Consider the following 20,909-nt stretch of genomic DNA (forward strand, 5'->3'; position numbering starts at 1 on the left):
CACAAGACTATGATGCTTCCCCACTACTTCTGCTCAGGATCAGAGATGCACATACCGTCAGCCACTAAGAGACATGCTCAACTGGTTAAGGTCAAACAACTGACAAGCAAATCTGTGGTATTGAGCAGAATATTTGTTGTAGACCATCTTTTACACCAAGACAAAACAATGCACACGATAACACTTCCAGTCATTTAAGATCAGAAGCCACGAAAGCCAGTGTCTGGTACAGATTATTGTTATTAAGGTGGCGAGCTGGCAGAAACGTTAGCGCGCCGGGCGAAATGCTTAGCTGTATTTCGTCTGCCGCTACGTTCTGAGTTCAAATTCCACCGAGGTCGACTTTGCCTTTCATCCTTTCGGGGTCGATTAAATAAGTACCAGTTACGCACTGGGGTCAATATAATCGACTTAATCCGTTTGTCCTCTCTGTTTAGCTCCTTGTGGGTAGTAAAGAAATAGGTATTTCGTCTACCGTTACGTTCTGAGTTCAAATTCCGCCGAGGTCGACTTTGCCTTTCATCCTTTCGGGGTCGATTAAATAAGTACCAGTTACACACTGGGGTCAATATAATCGACTTAATCCGTTTGTCTGTCCTTGTTTGCCCTCTCTGTGTTTAGCCCCTTGTGGGTAGTAAAGAAATAGGTATTTCGTCTGTCTTTATGTTCTGAGTTCAAATTCCGCCGAGGTCGACTTTGCCTTTCATCCTTTCGGGGTCGATAAATTAAATACCAGTTGCGTACTGAGTCGATCTAATCGACTGACCCCTCCCCAAATATTTCGGGCCTTGTGTGCCTAGAGTAAAAAAGAATATTGTTGTTACTGTTATTATTATTATTATTATTATTATATTATTATTATTATTATCATCATTATTATTATTATTATTATTATTATTATTATTATTATTATTATTATTATTATTAATTTAAAACTATCCTTATAAATCTAAAATGCGTATTTGCAAAATACTTTCCTACATATTTTTAAAGATAGAATTGATAACTGAATTGACGTGAAAAATGATACGAAACTACCATTGCTTCTCTTCATTTCAACAATGGCGACGCTATTACAACAGCCTAATCCTCCTCTCACGGCTGCAGAAAGAGCTGCACGATCAGTATTTGGTAATATTTTTTATTTGCTTCAATTATGTATGCTGGTGCTTGAGATTTTCTTTTTTCCAGATATTTTGGTTGTGGAAGCATTCCCACTTTTATAATCATCTCAGTTTCCCTTATTCGCCTTCGGATACCTGTTCCTTTATCTCTTCCCATATTATTTCTTTAGCATTAATTGTCCTTTTTCTAATTATTGGATCCCAGTTTCACACATATTTTCTCTTTATTTATTTTTCTAGTTTTCCCTATCTTCAAAATGCTGTCTTGGCTTTTTTTTTTTGCAAACCAGGGGATGATCACGGTCTAGATTAACATGATATAATTTTTGGTTTCTAATTTTTATTTTATATCACATTTGGGAAAGGGAGTCCTTTATTTTAAAATAAAACTGTCTTGAAGAAATATAATATTCAGCCGAACAGAATTTCATACTCTTCAGTTCAAATTTTTTTTTTAAAGTAGCCAAAAAAAAAGTGTTGCGACTAAATTACTCACACACGCACAGTGCAATCCGCGTTACTGAAGTAATACGTTTTTGAAAATATTGTCTTAACGGGAAGTATCGTAATACGAAAGTAATTTTCCCCATTTACTATCATGTTTTAAAGCAGTGTTCCGCCACCGGTAAGCCGCTGGACATTAACGTTAGACAATTCTTCTAACCACTTGAGGTTTTTTCAAAACATGTAGTTGTAACATAGTCTTTATGCTGATGATGAAAATCGCATTCATTTTTTTCGTTTCTAAAAATTAAAAATGAAAAATTACGGAGATGTACTTGCATAGCAAGTGATTTGATCTGAGATCGTGTGCTGAAACGAAAACAATTGCAGCGTGGAAGGTGTTTGTAAGCTATTTAAGAAACACACAAAAGCCGTTCGATTCACTTCAACATTTAAGTTTAATTTGTCAAAATATTTTCGTCGCTTTAAGACCGCGACCTGTTCACTGACAAAAATCCGTGCTGCATCTCTGAAAAATGAAAACAATTCAAGCACTTAAAATTATGTAACTTTACCCGATCGAATCTTCGATTACCAAACATACCGAAAGCTCTGACTGTTTGTCCTTATGAGTACAGCACACGAAACCTTGACGTCGTCTTCCGATCTGCTAGAAATAGTAATAAAATCTTCCTTAAACTACATCACTACATTTAAAAAAAGTAAAAAAAGTTGGACGACACATTGTACCAATGTAAATTGACAATCAATCGGTTTGGGTCTCGAGAAAGTTTAACTATATGTTCGGCAACTTCCGTAAAACATTTTTATTTCTTTACTTAGTTTTTCAGCTTACACACAGACCTCTACATACATACCATGCAGGCATGCATACATATACAAATATACATACATGCGCATAAACACATACAAACAAAAATGCATAAACATAAGCGATTCGTAAAAACATAAAACATATATATTCATGTTTGTACTATATTAAAAGCCGCTCTAAGAAAAAGGAAAAAAAAACGCGGATTTTTTGCATGGAATCAAGTACCTTGACCTCCTAATGTACCGCAAACCGTTTAATTTTTCTTTGGAATATAGGGTGGATAGGAAACCTTCCTCTCCTCCCATCCTGGAATCATTGGAAATTTATTTTTTGTTGTTGAATGAATTACGGTGACTTCTTAATATGCCACAAAACACTGGAACTGTTTGGGTATCTCACCCCCATTAAAAATGAGAAATATCGATACTGTTGGTTATCTCCCTCAACTAAAATTGTTTAATCTATATCTATAAAACTCAAAATGACTGTATGTGTATGCTTTTTTTCATCTGATTTCGATTAAGTTTTTTATTAAATGGCTAATTTACCCAGGCATGTCACTGCTGCATTACCGATGCCTAGAGATACTCCCTTCTAAGAGAAAAATAGATAAAACTGAAGGGATCCCCCCACTTTTTGCAAAGAAAAAGGCAAAAGTTGCACGCGAGAAGGGTTTTTACTGGGACGTCCGATATTTATAATTTTGGTGTCAAAAGGACCATCATGTTGCGACATTTCAGTCAAATATTTTGGCACTGCCTTGGGGCCTCTGATTTCCAAGAAAATTGCGAAAAACTTTGAAAAAAATCAATTTTTCGCATTTTGCAAAGTTACACAGTAGTTCTATCAAGTATCTGTTCTATGTCCAAAGGCATCCCTGTGCAACAAAGAACTGTAGAAAACTGTGAAAAAACTGATTTTTTTTCAATTTTTGCATCTTGAGAACAGCCAGAGAGTCTACTTCTCCAGCTCTAATACTGTTCAGTTGGCACAAGAACCCAAAGACACCATGTTCACCACCTTCTTCAAACTATACCCCAATGACCCCTTCGCCAAGACCCTTCTGTATCCCCAGGTTCCATCATATTACATTTGGAAAAAGAAAACATGCATTTGGGAAACAAGGACAACCCGTCGAGGGACAGCCAGACTTAAAATCTTCCCCCACCCTTGGAAGAGTTTACACTGTTCGCCCTAACCAACAGAGTGGTTTTACTTTTGCCTACTGCTGCATGAGTTCATGGGACTGACATCTTTTGACGACCTGAAAAGCTTCAACGATGAAGTTTTTGCTACATACCACAAAGCCTGCCTTAAACGCAGCCTACTAGAAGATGGCACTCACTAGTATGCAACAATGGCAGAAGCAGCTACAATACGCTTGGTGAGAAGTCTTCAAAAGCTCTTTGCAGTGCTACTGCAAACATGCAAACTCATTGATCCTGTAACCTTATGGGAGAAATGCAAGGAAGATCTTTTAGAGGACTACCAACAAGGACAACTTCTGTTACCTCACTTGAACGTCGGTTTCAATGATGAATTCTTCAACAGAGCAGTCATCGACATTGAAGACAGCCTACTTACTGCTGGCTGTAATGACCTTTCATTTTATGGCCTACCGAAAGTTAGTAGAACAGGCTCACACACACTACCAACAGGCATTATTCAGGAAACAGCCTCCGACATTGATGCTCTTCAACAATACATCAACGAAAATGAGCCAAAGTTGCTTCAGGACCAGCAGCACACATACAGTGCTGTCTATGCTTCAATTTGTGAATGCAAAAGAGGTATTTTCTGTTTAGATGCCCCAGGAGGAACTGGTAAAACATTTGTGACTAAACTTCTTGCAAAAGTACGCCAGCAAAAGGGGATCACTTTAGCTGTAGCTTCAGAGTAGGACGACTCATTCAACCTTCAAACTCCCATTCAATCCTTCTGCGTCCAACTCAGCCACCTGCAATATTACAAAAGACTCAGACAAATCAGAAGTGCTGTGAAGGTGCCAGCTCATTGTTTTGGATGAATGCACCATGACACATAAAGGATCTCCTAAAGCACTGGACAGGATCCTGAAAGACATCAGGGGCTGCATTAGACCCATGGTGATTTCAGATAAACCCTACCCATAATTCCAAAAGACACCAGAGCCAACACTGTAATGGCTTGCATTAAGTTATCTTCCTTGTGGCAGGACGTGACAATTTTAACTCTTACAACAAACATGAGGGCCCGACTTTTTGACGACAACTTATCAGGTGACTTCTCCAAGCAACTTCTCACTGTTGGTGATGGTACAGCTCCCTCCGATGCAGCTGGAGAGATGGCTGTCTCACACGTAGGTATGCCTGTGGACAACCTTACGACTGCTGTTTTCCCCGATCTGCACATAAACTACCAAAACCTGAATTGGCTGGGCAAAAGAGCTATATTAGCTCCCATAAACACATTTGTTGCAAAACTCAAAGAAAACCTACTGTGAAGCCTTCCTGGAAAACTTCACACCTACAAGTCTATGGACACTGTTGTGGACCAAGAAGAACCCATAAATTTTCCTACAGAATTCCTCAATTCCTTGGACCCCTCCAGACTACCGCCTCATCAACTGCACCTCAAAATTGGAGCTCCGGTCATGCTACTGAGGAACCTAGAGCCACTATGTCCGTGCAGTGTAATGTGCTTAGTGATAAAAAATGTGCTGCCTCATGTTATTGAAGCAACAATTCTTATGGGTTGCGGCATCAGAGACAACATCTTTATACCCAGGATATCTCTTACTCCATCACATAAGCAATGTCCCTGTCCTTTTTGTTGACTTCAGTTCCCTGGCAGCTCCTGAATGATGTTACACAAAATGTTTTTTATTTCATTTTCCGCTTGCAACGCAACAGTCACACTATCTTTGAATAGTTCTGTATTTTTTGGAATTAGCCTTCATAAACCATCTGCATGGCCTAACATCTTGGATGGTATATACTCCATCTTAAAGTCATAATTCAACAATATCTTACCCCAGTGTTGAAACCTATTTGCAGTATGGGTAGGAATTCCTTTCTTCGACCCCAAAATTGATAATAATGGTTGGTGATCAGATTCTAGCCAAAAACTTCTACCATGCAAAATTCTGTGAAATTTCTTCATGGCAAAAACGATCGCTTCTTTCTCTATTTAACTATAGTTTTTCCTGCTGCTATCAGAGAACACGAGGAATGAACCACCACCTTCATATTACCATCTTTATATTTGTGTTACATTACTGTTCCTGTGCTGTATTCAGAAGCTCCAGCAATCTTCACTGCAGGATCAAAATGTGCCAGCGACAAACCTGATGTTAATGTTTTTCTTTTAATATCATCAAATGCCTTTTTACTATTATTTGACCGATTCCACTTCTCTCAAAACAGGAAAAAACCCCTTCAACCCCATCCCCACCCTGACTGAGGTACCTCACTTCAGAATAATACAGAAGCACTCCATATTCACTGTCCATGATGGATATAAAAAAGAAATTGAACTATTGTAGTTGAGAGCTCTTCTCTGTATAAAATATATGGTTTTCACAGCCACATCTACGATGTCTTTTCCTCTGCTGTCTGTGTCTCTTGATGCAGAATGCAATGGATTACAAAGATGAGCACACCAACACTGTTCAAGTTTTCTTTAAAAAGGTCTACTAAACTCACTTTTCTCAGAGCACATTGCAGGTGCACCATCTGATGGCACTGGCATGAGTTTGTCCAATTCAATCTTGCATACTTTTGTAGTTCACTAAATATATTTTTCCTTGTAACCATTCTCGTCAACATCATCTTCATTTAATGTCTGTTTTCCATGCTGGAGCCTCATACTTTTGTAATATGTTTATAGATTCAGCGAGTCAAAAAGAAAAAAAATTCTACTAGTCCCATATTGATAGTTGATAAGACAATCATAAAAGATTTTGCAGATTGCATTTTCCCTCTAGAGCTGAAAAAAATTAATAAAACTAGTAAAAAGTGAATAACATGAAACAGTTGAAGACAAAATAAATCAAAAACTATTTGCTAGCCAATAGTTCTGGTTCCTTATACTTTAACCCACTCATCTAGCATATAGCCATCACCCTATTTACTGTAACCCTACTCAGTTGAAAGAATCTTAGTCTTGCAAACTGCATGGCAGCCTCACTAGTCTTGGTTTCATGAAAAAGGACTACCCAATACAAGCTGTAAAGTGGTTGGTTTTGGGGAATACCAAAGCAGACCTTAGAACTTTACGCAGTCCTTGGGCATGTCAAAATGTTGAAACCTGTCATAGTGTGCATCCCATGCCAACAAGGAGGAGGAGGAAGTGGTGGTGGTGGTGGTGTGTGTGTGTGTGTCTAAACCATTAACAGTTTCCTGATTAACATAATATTCCACAATATCGACACATGTATGATTATATATCTGTATCAATATTCAGCAGTGTTTCATCTTCCTCAACTTCCTTTTCCATTTTCCTTCCTTCCTTTCTCTATCTCTACGTATATTACCACCATCAGTCACAATTACAATCTCAGTATGGCTTCTGAAACAATAACATGTGCTATAGATCAGGTGATCTTTATTTGTGTTGATCATAATGTCTCTGATAACTGATTTTGATGAGTCCTTGGTATTGTGGGTATGTTTGTTTAATATTAGTTTAATTAAACTAGTAAATATTCATGTTCCTAAACACAACTCCATATATTGATTTTTTTCTACCCTTTTTGTAAAAACAAATGTCAAAAACTTATACAAATAATGATTTGGTTCTTCTTTCTTTTCAGTTGGTAACATTCCTTATGAAGCTACTGAAGAACAACTCAAGGAGATCTTTGCTCAGGCTGGTCCTGTAGTTAGTTTTAGGTAAAATCTCACTATATATTCTCTAAACATGAAGATCCCGATATTTATATATTACCTTTAGTATGCTATTTCAACAAAATGTGATTGTCATGAAGTCTCCATTTTGTTCAAACTGGTCATTCTCTTTAGTTTCATAATCTTTTTCTTTTGTTTTTTCTTAAGCTTCACTAGATAAGATCTATTTGTATGTATTTGAATGCTAAAACTTCAAATATACATATCATATGTAGAAGTTCGAATATAAAAAATATCTGCAAAAATAAAAGTTGGTGTTTGATTTATAGTTTTAAATATCACAAGAGAAGAAATGGTTGGAAATAATTATCTAAAGGCTAAGAGAAGGGATTTTTTTATTATTATTATTTTTTTCCTGATGTATTTATTGATCAGCAGAATACTTTGATTCTTATATGCGTATACAGCATAACATATCTGTTGGCTAGAATTCCATAATTTGTTTACTGATATGTTTAATCTGGAAATGCTAAATGTTTATTCAAGTATCATCAAGTGATGTTTTTTCTGTATTAACATTGATGAAATGTATTGTTTAGTTCATCCTACTCTCTTTGATCATCATTGTTTAACATCCATTTTCCATGCTGGCATGGGTTGGACGGTTTGACTGAGGTCTGAAGAGCCAGAAGGCTGCACCAGGCTCCCATCTGATCTGGCAGCGTTTCTACAGTTGGATGCCCTTCCTAACACCAGCCACTCTGAGTGTAGCAGGTACTTTTTATGTGCCACTGGCACAAGAGCCAGTAGCAATCAAAAAATAGTGCAGCTATTATTGAACTAGCCTTCATCTTTACTCTCTCATTCTGCCTTTGCATCATTAAAAAAATAATAAATGTTTTTTTTTTTTAATATAAGTTACATGATTTTATTTTATATAATTACTTAATTTTCAGATTAGTTTATGACAGGGAAACTGGTAAACCAAAAGGTTATGGCTTTTGTGAATATCAAGACATTGAAACAGCACAAAGTGCCATGCGTAACCTCAACAACTATGACTTCAACGGGCGACCACTGCGTGTGGGTGTTGCTGCTGGTGAACAAAACAAAGAAGAGCTGAAGAGTATGCAACAAGCTATTGGTGGGCCTCCTGTTGAAGTGAGTTGGTTTTTTTGGTATTCTTTTAAACTTTATTTCTCTCGAAATATTTTGCCAACACTTGTGTTTTTAAGAAGAGAAAAATCTAACTGTAAGATACTGCTGTATTTAAGTATTTGCAATACTTGATGGGGACATAATATTGAAGAAAAATCAAGGAATTCTTTAATAGTACGATGAAAGAGCCTTGAACAGAAGAATGTAAAAGCCCCATCATGCTTTGAGTGGAAGGGTATCCAACTGAAGAAGACCATGCCAAATCAGACTGGAGTCCAGTGCAGCCTTCCAGCATGCCAGCCTGGTCAAACCATTCAACCCATGCCAGCTTGGACAACAGATGTTAAATGATGATATATATGAATGTACATATATATTTGTGTGTGTGTCTGTTTGTCCCCATAACTTAGTGGTTTGGCAAAAGAGACCAGTGGAATATATACCAGGCTTAAAAAAAACATATAAGGACTAGGGTCAATTTGTTATGCTAAATCCTGCAAGCCACAGCCCAGTGACCGAAACAAGTAAGAGATAAAAGATTCCAGAACTGTGTCTAATGCCATTTGCTATGTTGGTGACTGTAGTACTTGCATCTATGGAACTCACATTTCTGGATAGCCTGTCCATGATTCCACTACATCTCCTGTGTTTTCATAGTTTATATTGGATACAGTGATGCATTTGTTAGTGGAACTTAGAAGCAAAGCTCATTGAGTATTTTCTTCAAGATTTTTCTGAAGAAATTTTTTTCAGTTTGAATAATGAGATTACAACGTATATGCATTGAAAGGCAACACCACATTCATTACATCTATAGAAGAGATGAAGACATATCTTGGTATGATTTTTGTCTAATAGGAGTTGTGCAGCTTCCACAGCACAGAGACTACAATTCAACTCTGAGACAGGAAATCAATGCCTAGGAATAGATATATCTGAACACACTAACTATTGTCAGCTTACTTGTATTCAACTTATCTGGTCAGGTGACAGTGACATGATGACAGGTGAAGTCAACAATAACAAGTAAATGCCATATTCATAATGTACACCAACAATCATTACATTCTATCACCAAGTTTCATTCATATTCATGCAACAGTTATATTTTTATGATTTTTATACTGGACTAATTGCATTTTCTTCAAAATCTTTAGTTTCTAACAGGATTAAATTTACATAGAGAAAGCACTATAGAAATTTAAGAGTTAACAATACATTAATGTAATCTCTCAACATTGCATTAATGTGTGTTCTCAGCAGACAAGCCTGTTTCTTGGAAAGATTTAAATATTACTAGCAGTATAACCCGGCCTTGCCCGGGATTAAGTTACGATTATTAAGCTAATCAAGTTCTTTATTTCAAACCAAACTAAGTAATATCGACTCTCAACAAAACACTTTTTTACTCGGCATAAAATGAAACAAAACTCTTTCGCACCCAAAGTAATGTGCGTGAGAGAGAGAGGGAGGAGAAAGATGAACAATTTAAAATAAATATATTGTAATTGTTGTGTGAGAAGGTATATATACTATGATTATATAATATAGTGTCTTTCAAAAACATCCTGAATTTGAACACTATATCTCGTGTTTAAGAAAAAACATTTTACATTTTATTTTTTATGAATGTCATCACTTACTCTCTCTCTTCCTCTCTCACTTTGTCTTTCCTATGAAACTCTCTGCCTCCTTCCACTTTTCTTTATCTTATTTTTTTTGTTAGACGCCGTCAAAAAGCTATGGCTGATATTTTTTATGGCTAAAAGCTATTGCTGAAAATAGAATTTTACCGCTATCCGCAGGTGCGTCAGGAAAAAAATAATTTGACAAAACCTAGATAGGATGTTGACGAATGTCCTCCTAAAATTTGAGTGACATGCGTGCTAATTTGTGGATGTGCATAAATTACAATCACGTACACACACACACCATGCCTTTTATAGATATAACTTTTTCTTAAAAAATTCATTGGTTATTCCTATATTAGAAACAAATATAAATATTACAAAAATAATGAAAGAAATGTCAATAAGATTGTTGCAATATACCCTTAATAAATAATGTCTAACATTTACATCTTTTTATTTACTGTATTTTAATGACTGTATTAAGAATATTCATAATGATGAATAACTTTGCAGAGTCCTTATGGGGACCAAGTAGAACCAGAAAAGGCACCAGAAGCAATATCAAAAGCAGTTGCCAGTCTACCTCCAGAGCAGATGTTTGAATTAATGAAACAGATGAAGGTGAATTTTTTTCTCTAATATTTTTCAGCTTTGTTTTCTGAGTTATTATTGCATTAATATACATTGATTTGACTATTAAAAAAATGTTTATCGTTTGTGGTTTAACTATGGATGTTCTTTAAGTAGTTTCAAATGCCTTATATGTACACACATACATATATAGAGTAGGATAGAACTCTTGTCTTTACTGGATTATATCCCATCTCATTTAAGTCTCTCTCATCAGAAAATGAATTAAATCTTTTGCCAAGTCCATCTATCTAAGATATGCATCCCTTTGCAACTTCATCCAGGTTTTTACCTGAGATATTGAACTAAACAGTTCATCATTTTATATCTGCCTTCCATGCTGCCATAGACAGGACAGGTCAGTTCTTACTTGAAGTTACTGCCCTCATATGAGTTGGAGGACCACGTTTTTCTCAAATATTCAGTTTTTAAGTATTACAGTCAATAAGTGCAAGTCTACCGATAATAAATCAACATTTTAGAAGCATCTAGCACATTAATATGTATTAATGGTTATGGACTGTTTTTAATATTGGTAGTAGAAAGTTAGAAAGTGACTTCTTCTGTTGGTTAGGATAAATACTAGCTACTACATTAGAAATAACTGGAAATAGAACTTGTGTACCCTGTTTCCTGATGAGCACATAACTATCTAATTTGTATATTTACCTGAATTATAGGATTTTCTGAAGTTAGTCTTGCAAATAGGTCAATTGTGTCCAAGAACCTTGTTCTTTCTTCATTTCCAGTACCACATCTACTGCTTTCAGTTATGCAAGAGAAGCCATCATAGTATTAAAGTCACCAATCCTGATAAAGAGGTCGATGTAATTCATTATCAAAGTGATTTTACTACAGTTTTTCATAAAAGCAGTCGTTCTGTTCATCTGCCAGTACTAACCTTGAACATTTCAAAAATAAGCATTAGTTTGAGAAGAAAGGCAGCTTTCAGTAGAGACTATCTAGACAGGGGAATAGGAATAATTGTGTGAAGTTAATGTAATTAATGTTTATTTTGACCCTTTTCCACTTCTTCGATATCTCCTCTCTCTGTGACATTCATTCTCCCCACTTCACCCTCTCCTGTTCATTGTACCTTACTGCCCATGTAACTAGAGATGACAGTGGATCTCTTGCCCACTGTATCATGCTACCTGTGTAACTAGGGATGACACTAAAGTTTTTCAATCGTACCATCACTCTTAACAGTCACTGCACAAAACCATTTTTGTAATTAAAGATGGCATTGGATTCTCTTGTTCATACTATCTTGAATGATTGGGGAAGCCTGCAGTAGTGAAGACTCTTTAGCCTTGCAGACTACAAAACATTTAGTGCTGGTGCCATGATAAATGCTTGGTGAATAGGCAGAGTCAGTGTAATGTTAAAAAAGATGTTTTAGTTTGGCTGAGGACAGACTATTATTGATGCTACAATAAATTGCATCCAATATACTCTGTACTGTAGTTGATATTAGAAAAAGCACCCAGCTATAGAAACCATGAATATATCAGCAAGGTATGGACCATGATGACACATTTAATACATGCTAGCATGGAAAGCAGGCATAGAATCATAGTGGTGGTGATGACATTATTTAAACTCATTCCAGAACACACATATAAATATATATATATGCACATACTTAAAATTGTTTCAGATTGTGGTGAAAAATATCTTTTTTATATATCAAATTAATTATTTCTGTGAGACATTAGTGAGATGAATATATTGTTGAGTCATTGTTTTACAGCTGGAAGCCCTTCTTGTCACTAGTTCTCTGTATGTTTTTTTTAGTTAGGGGTGTTCTATTCTACATGTCTTGTGAGTCCATAGCTTGCACTGGGTACACTGAATGAAATTTCTGCTTACACCCTTCTTACGTATAAGAGCAGGGCCATTTACTTGAATTCTCATTTACATACAACTAGGCTATTTTGGCTAAGCTGGTAAGATAAACCAGGAAATTTCTCAGCCAGTTGCAGCTGGGTTAGTAACAAAAAGAAGGGCTTGCTGCTCTTCCTTATGACCTTTGAACATGCAGAACTGCCATCATTATCACAATATCTTAAATAGATTTAATGAGTTACAAAGTTTAGTAGTTACGAGGCATATGGAAGTAGATGTCTAAGAAGTAGTGTTACTTATTTAACTGTCTATGTGAGGGTGGGCACATTTGCTGTCTTGCACAATTAGCTGGGACACCTCATGACCACTATTTATCTCTTTGCAGCTGATTCATTTCTCACTCTCCCTTAAATATGAGCAAACATGTAGCTCCTCTACAAGAAACTAGTCAGCCGCGTCCCCTTCTCTCATATCTCAACCCTCACCCATGAGCATAAAGCCCCTCCCTTCAGGTTTTGTAGGTTTGTGAGCTGTTAGGAGTGTTCCATTCTACATGTCCAAAGTAAGCAGGTGATTTGTTGGTAACATTATATATACATATGTATAGTGGACATTAGAAAATTTTGTTTTGCTGAATGATGTGTACAAATAATTCATTATTTTGATTAAATGTATGTCCTGTACTTTAGCTCAAATGTATGTACTTTTCATTAGCTCACTCATTCCATGAAATTGATGTTGCCTGAACAGGCGCAGTGTACTACACATTAGGTGTGTAAGTGATTGCAGGGCAACATGAGAGTGTTTTGATCCAAGAATTGAAATCACAATCTAGCAATTGTGAGTGCAACACTGTAACCATTAGGCGATGCCACCTTCACACACACACATATGTATTGGGTTGGTTAAAATTTTGGTTTTTGTCACTACTAAACTTCAAGCACTCTAATAAGTAGCTAACTTCAGTCTGTCCTTTGTGTGTGCTTACTTGTTAGATACTAGACACTTCAATGTAGTTTGTTGCCATCTTGCGATTAGACAGGTTGTATTTTGTGTACTTGAATTCACCCTGAAAATGAAGAACCCAAACGAACATTATCAACACCTCATGCTATTTTATTTTAAAAAGACAAGAAAGTGGTGCAAATCTTCAGGAATGTATGTGCTATGTACTAAGAGGATGTTCCTATGGGACGTGTGCCAGAAGTGGTTTACAAGATTTCAGTCAAGAAATTTTTTTCTGTTCAAGATGCACCCCACTCTGGCTGACCAATTGAGATTAACAGTGACACCAACTCAGCACTTTATGTATTACATGTATAATTATTCTAAGTTTCTATTTTGCTTTTTCTATACATATTCTACTTATTTTTCTCTGTATATTCAACTTTATATTTTGACTGTTTGTAATTTTTTCAGTTTCATGTTATTGTTTCAATATTTTAAGGTTTTAATTCTACTTTCCTTTAGCTCTGCATTCAGAACAATCCAAATGAGGCTAGAAATATGTTATTACAAAATCCACAGCTGGCATATGCTCTGCTTCAAGCTCAGATTGTTATGCAGATTGTTGAACCACAAGTAGCTACGGTTTGTATTAACATTTTTTCCACTTTGAAATCTGTTATATTAATACTGTCAATAATTTTTACTTTTCATTGTAACTACTGCTTTATCAGTTATTCTATCTTGTGCCAACCTTGTACCTATATTAAAAACAGTTCATAACCATTAGTACAAAAATTAATACATTAATGTAATAGCTGCTTTTAAATGTTGTTTTACTGTCTGTACGTTTGTATCCATTGGTTGTAATGCCTAAATAATACTGAATTCTTATCCTTCCATGTCATTGCAACCATTTCTTTGAAGAGATCCCCCCAACTTGCTAAGCAGTTGCTGCTAGCCATCTTCAGATCTTTTAAACTCAATATCTTCCTTTTTTCAAATTGTTTTATAATTTTAGTATGTGTATTTTGGACTATCAATCTCCTTTTATATACACTACATAAATCTGAAAGTTTCCAAAAGTCATCCTTTTTAAATCATTCTCTAAACGCTGATCCTTCTGTTAGACCACATAGTTCAATCAATAGGTCTCACTCTTTAGAAGAATTTCAGAAATCAAAAGTATCATCGTTGCCACAGAAGAGAAATACCTACAGAACTAAACCCAAAAACTCTTCTGAAATGCAAAGTAGTTCATCTGAGAGTGACTCATTGAAAAGGGATCTGCATAAGTTATCAGCTGATCTTGAACAAGATTACGAGAGAAGTGTGAAGCATAGTCAGTTAACATGCTCATTGCCTACTAGAATTGATATGGCAAGTGAACAAATTTCTGTTGGTGTCTCACCGAAAAATCAATATCCATACTCTCTGCCAGCCTCGCTTAATACTAACAGGGATTTATTTGAATTTTACAATAGTAGGGAGGATTCACAAATTCATTCTTTATTTTCTAAATATGAATTACCTTTGGAAAGTAACGTTGGCCTGTTCTTCAGTTAATAGTGCATATGTCTTTGGCAAAGAAATTTCTGATATAAAAATTTCAATGAACTATACATTATTATGACAGAAATAACTGAGTACAAAGCTATTAATAACTGAACTTAATAACTCTTCAATAATTATCCTAAATATCTTGCACCAACTATATGTCCAAGTTTAATTTTCCTGTTGCTCAGCAAATTGTCTCTTCTCAAATACTTTTCCTCGCAACAGATTTAACATAAAGTGATTTTTTAATTGAAAGTTTTTGCCAGTGACACACTGAAGATAGAACTCCCTGTGGTTCACTTGCTATTTAGTCCATAGCTGGGATCCTGACAGGTGCTACTACCCGATGCAATTTTGAAAATCATGTACATATGGACACACAAATACATATACACGTATATTCACATATATCTGGTTATATACACACAGATACTCATACATGTGTATGTACACACACACACACACACATGCATGGATATATGTATCAGATGAACAGCGGCAAAAATAAAATAAATAAAAAACAAATATAATGAACATGCAATATTTACTGACATAATAATTAGATGTGGATGCACACGTATCTACATATATACATGTATGTGCATGTGGAACACATACACACAATTACAAATATACAAACATATAGAATCAGATATCTGTGTCTATAAAGCAGACGGTGTGGTGGTCAGTTGTATCCATATTTGTTGTGGACAGAGTATGGTAAAAGAAAGTTTTACTGCAAATACAATGAATAGATTTATCTTGACTTGTTTGATTTTATTCAAATTTATTATGTTGACTATTCTACAGGCAATGCTTCACAGGGATTCCAGTCAGATTCCTCCATTATTACCTTCAGTGAATGCTCAGAATGAAAGTGGCTTGGGTAACACGGCAACAGTAAGTGTTTTTTTCTTCCTCTAAATAAACTTTTTATTCAAACTTGAAAAACCTGAAAAGTGTAAGGAAAAATACAGAACCAAACTAAAGTTTGCTGGACGTGTCCTCTCACCTGCCACACCTGTTTTTGGTTTTCACTCAAGTACAAGGCTAGCAATTTTGGGATATAGGATAAGCCAATTGCATTGACCTGAGTGTTCAACTTGCAAAAGGATGAAAGGCAAAGTCAACCCTGGCAGCAGTTGAACTCAGAACATAAAGTTGGAAGAAATGCTGCTAAGCACTTTCCGTGGTATGCTAACAATTCTTCCAGCTCACCACCTTAGATAATGATTACAAATTAATCTTGCAGGTAAATAGAAAATAAAAACAAGTTAAATTTGAAAAAAATAAGTCATATTTATACATAAACAGCAATATTCCTAAAAACGCTTGAATTCTTAACTTTCTTTCAAGTATGTGGTATGTCTCAACCATCTTTTTTCCTTCATTTCCTTGGAAAGACTGTGGCTAGGTCTAATATCTCCCTAAAAAAAAAAAACTAAGAAAAGCAGTTTTAAATTCTTACTATATTCAGGTACAAATTAATTTTTTTTTCTATCGCCATCAGAACTGTTGTCAGCATTGTTTCACTTTCAAAAAAAAATATCTAATTCATAATCACACATGTGTGATTTTTATGTTTGCAGTTTATGTCTTCTATGCCTTCTTTCAAAAATACTTTGAATTCAATCTCACTGCTTGACAACAAAACTAGTATCCAGTTTTTTGTCTACAGTGAAACATTTCACAAAATCAAAGTGAGTAAAAAATGGAGAAAAAAATCTCTAAAAATTCATAGCACCCACATATCCTGTAAAATAATGTCAGACAATGTAACTCAATTGCTTACATAGTGAAATCATGTGTTTTTACAAATGTACTAATGAGATTTTTGCTGAAATTTTCATTGAAATATGAATAGGTCATTTTGGGTGGGTATAGGTGGTTTGGTAACATTAACCAAAATATTTTCAGGAGTCTATGGATAGGTTGGTAACAAAAGGGTTAAGAGATCTTGCTAAACAATTTCATTGTGATCTTTACTGCTATCCCTTCTGCTTGTTCCTCTTAAGTAGGTTTATTCTCTTTACACATCTTGTTCAACACTCTTTCGTAGTGATACTTCTGTGTCATTTTTCTGTTTGCGCTATCTCTTTGGGCACATTCTAATTTATAAAACATTTTCAGCCATCAATAGAATATATTGAACTTGTTTTTCAATTTTCTTCTTTCTTTTAAACTTCATGTTGAACATTCACTCTATTTTGTTTGATAACTAGACTATGTCATTAGCTGCCACTTCAGGGGCCATAAATATTCCAGGTGGATCACTACAAGGAACTACAGCACCAGTTGCTACTTTGAATAATTTAATACCAAACTCTCAAGCAGGTACAAACACTTTTATTTATCCTTGTGTGTGTGTGTTAATGTTTCAACATTCCTAAGGTATCTATATGTACAAATGTATACATAAACAGCATATTTTTCGGTACATAAATATGTGCAGTTTGTATTTCATGCATGTGATTTTGAATCAAAACCAAATTTTTTACTTGCTAATACTACATTCAGACATAGATTTTTCTGAATGTTATATGATGCTACCATCACATAAAGAATTCTGATGGCTGTTGTATAAGCAATGTCATACATTTCAAACATATAGCTTGTTGCATTTGATAGATCATTCGAAATATATTTTAGTTTTTAAGATTGGTACTTTCAGTATATAGAGTATATATTTTGATGTTAGAAGTAATTTGTAGCTAGAAACTTTTGTCATGGAGAAACTTTCCTATTTAAATTCATCTCAGTAGTTTTTCTGTTGAATATTTTATACTTAGTCCTGTGGTTGCTTATTATAGATAGTTAAAAAAAATTGAGTTTGTATATATTATATAACAATTAAGTATCAATCATATACCATTCCCCAAGTGACACAAATATTAATATTGAATATGATTTCGTTTTTAAGAAAAAACACTCAAATAATGTTAACTCCAAAATATCTGCTAAAAATCTAAACACGATAACAATCTTTAACCAGTTTAAGAAAATGGAAATGAAGTTGCCTAATTTAGTATTTTAGGGGATAATTTACTGTTTCTAAAGACACATTACCAACAGCAGGAAATTTTGCTAACAATTTCATTGATATAATTCCATTTACTGTGCAATTATCACTGAATCACTTCCCCCCTAGATAGGTATTGTAAAGCTTAAGATTTATTTCCAGTTAATTGTGATCTTACTGTATGTATGTCTGCTATATGCAAATATTGTTTATTGTCTTTCCTCTCTTCCAGCTCTACCTGGTCCCAATCCTGCTGGCAACACTGGAATACCCCAAAGGATGATGAATCCTAATATGCTGGCAACAGAAAGGCCAGCAGCTCCTTCTTTAGATAATATTGTACCTCGAGCTCCATTGGGTATGTCTCTAAATCAGTTTTGTTTTGTTTGTTTTCAGATTCATTTTTCTATGTAAATGCAGGTTAGAAAAATATGTTTTACAAATGGATGTCCTTCTTGATGTTATCCCTAACAGTTTTTCAAATGCGGTATCTCTTACTCCATATGACTTCAGAGCACTAAATGCCAACGGAATTGCTCAAATGTCACAACTTTCATGTAAAGAAATATGTATGTAAACTCATACATGCATGTGCGCGTGCATGTGTGTATAGGAGAATGCGGAGTAAACATGGTTTAGACATCACAAAGTAGTGCTCAGATGAACGAAAACTTAAATTCTAACAAATGTATAATCACAACCCCATGCACACACCATGTGAGAATCTAAATCCAAGTCACAATTAACTTTATTAGCAGAAAGAGCCCCCCACCCCGGCAGTTTTCTGTTAGTCAAACCTAGAGTGTGTGTGTTTATATTACAGAACCTCTGTGTGTGAGGAGGAGAGAGAACTTTGCAAACAATGAATGAAATAAACATGAAATGAAAAAATCATATTAACAAAAGCACATTGAAAACTATTGGGATTCTTTGGGTTGAACCCTCAGAAATGCCAAAATGAACAGCTGGTTTTGTTCGTTAATTTTCGTAACAAAATTTTATTGATTTACTTTTGTTTTAAAGTGAAAGATGTATGTACATGTGTATGAAATGGATGTTTGTGTATATGTGAGAGAGATTGCCATTTAGACATCATTCTCTCTCTCTCTCGCACATAAATGTATGTGTGTGACTCACTATACATGGAGGTGAACACAGCACACAAAAAGTAAATAGAAAAAATTTTATAGACATTAACAAAGTATGTGGGTTCAAGCGAAAGAATGCCAAACTATCTTGGCTAAATATTTAAATTTGTGAACTTGAAATATTCAATAATAAAAGGAAGTTCAGAAAGTAAATTTTCGTGAAAGCTTTAATTTATAAAATATCTCATTTGCTTAGTAAATATTTCTTTCAATAATTTATCGAAGTTGTAATATATCTGTAATTTAAAGAAACTTCAAGATAACCCTAGCATACATTATATACATTTGACAGATATTTGTCCTCATCTTTGTTTGTTGTTAACACAACGTTTCGGCTGATATACCCTCCAGCCTTCATCAGGTGTATTGGGGAAATTTCGAACCTAGGTTTTCATTCCTAAGGTATTTTTGGATGTTGTTGTTATTGTTGTTATTATTCAGGTCACTGACCTGGAATCAAACTCATTTAATCTTAGCTTTATTATTTTACATTAAAATGGAAATTCATTATCTTATTTTATATTTAGATGTTGATTTACGAGTCCGTCCTGCAGAAATGGGAGGACATGCACCACCTCCACCTCCTCATTTTGCTGAAATATGTCCACCTCCTATTCCTGCACCAAGAATGGAACTGAGAGATCCCCGTGTTATGGAACCAAGAATTCCTCCACTTAGAGATTTTCAAGGATTAACTCAAAGTGTTCGAGCACACCAGGTATAATACAAAATATCCATCTCTTAGAACTGACAATAGACTTATAACATCAATAAGAAAATTAAATTTTATGCTTAAATTACAAAATGTAATGGGCGAAATTGTATTTTATTACTTTTGAATTACCACTACAGAAATCTGATTGCTTGTCATAATTTCTGAGTGGAGTTATTATTAGAACAATATGTATTCAAAGAAACACTGCTATCTGTTTAATATGGATTTGACATTTGTTATATTGCACAATAGAATATATACATATGTAGGTGTGAATGTGTCATTAAGAAGTCTGCTTCCCAACCACATGATTTCAGGTTGAATCCCACAGCATATCACTTTGGGCAAGTATCTTTTACTATAGTCCTGGACTAACCAAAGCCTTATGAATGAATTCGCTAGATGGAAACTGAAAGAAGCTTGTATATATGTATGTGTATGCAAGTATGTGGGTGTTACTGCCTTCTTGCCTTGACTACATGTGATAATTGTGAATGACTGTCACTATCTTGCAAGCAGTGTCTGACCATGGGGAAATATTACCTTAGAAATAGATGAATGTTGGTTACAGGAAGAGCATCCCGACATAAAGAAATCCACCCCAACAAACTCCATTTGACTCATGGAAAGTGGATGTTACAATGATGATGAAGTGACTCATATGATACTGCTTGTATGAGAAGATCATGTAGATATTGGCTTGGCTGTGGAATCGCCATCAATAAAAATGCTTCAACTAATGTTCCCCACCTAATTACATCATTTAAGTAGCAAAAACTATTATCTACTTCTAGTGAGCTATGTGAACATTTATGAGAATTCCCATATTCAAGATTACCGTACCCATTATATTCATTCAGTTTTTAGGTGGTGGAATAATATTTGAAGATTTCATTACCAGTATAACAGTCCAGTCAGTTTTTTGGAACTCCTTTGTTGATTCAAAGAATAGTTGATATAGCAAAGCCACATTGGTTAACTGAATTGAATTTATAAACACAATCAATAGAATTTTAAATGCATTTTATT

At 35.0% G+C, this 20,909-nt stretch overlaps 1 protein-coding gene across 1 annotated transcript in view; it reads left to right on the forward strand.

Annotated features, from left to right (window-relative positions):
- The first annotated feature begins 1,026 nt into the window (after positions 1-1,026).
- The window catches only part of LOC115215094 (cleavage stimulation factor subunit 2), a 28,632-nt gene continuing 8,749 nt past the window's right edge, over positions 1,027-20,909 (forward strand). The window contains exons 1-9 of the mRNA XM_029784259.2: positions 1,027-1,131; positions 7,196-7,274; positions 8,186-8,390; positions 10,532-10,639; positions 13,967-14,086; positions 15,809-15,898; positions 17,221-17,332; positions 18,250-18,375; positions 19,693-19,883. Of these exons, the coding sequence (XP_029640119.1) occupies positions 1,062-1,131; positions 7,196-7,274; positions 8,186-8,390; positions 10,532-10,639; positions 13,967-14,086; positions 15,809-15,898; positions 17,221-17,332; positions 18,250-18,375; positions 19,693-19,883 (1,101 nt within the window). The 5' untranslated portion in view covers positions 1,027-1,061. The remainder of the gene's footprint in view (positions 1,132-7,195; positions 7,275-8,185; positions 8,391-10,531; positions 10,640-13,966; positions 14,087-15,808; positions 15,899-17,220; positions 17,333-18,249; positions 18,376-19,692; positions 19,884-20,909) is intronic.

Source organism: Octopus sinensis, linkage group LG8 (assembly GCF_006345805.1).
Source record: "Octopus sinensis linkage group LG8, ASM634580v1, whole genome shotgun sequence".
Taxonomy (NCBI): domain Eukaryota; kingdom Metazoa; phylum Mollusca; class Cephalopoda; order Octopoda; family Octopodidae; genus Octopus; species Octopus sinensis.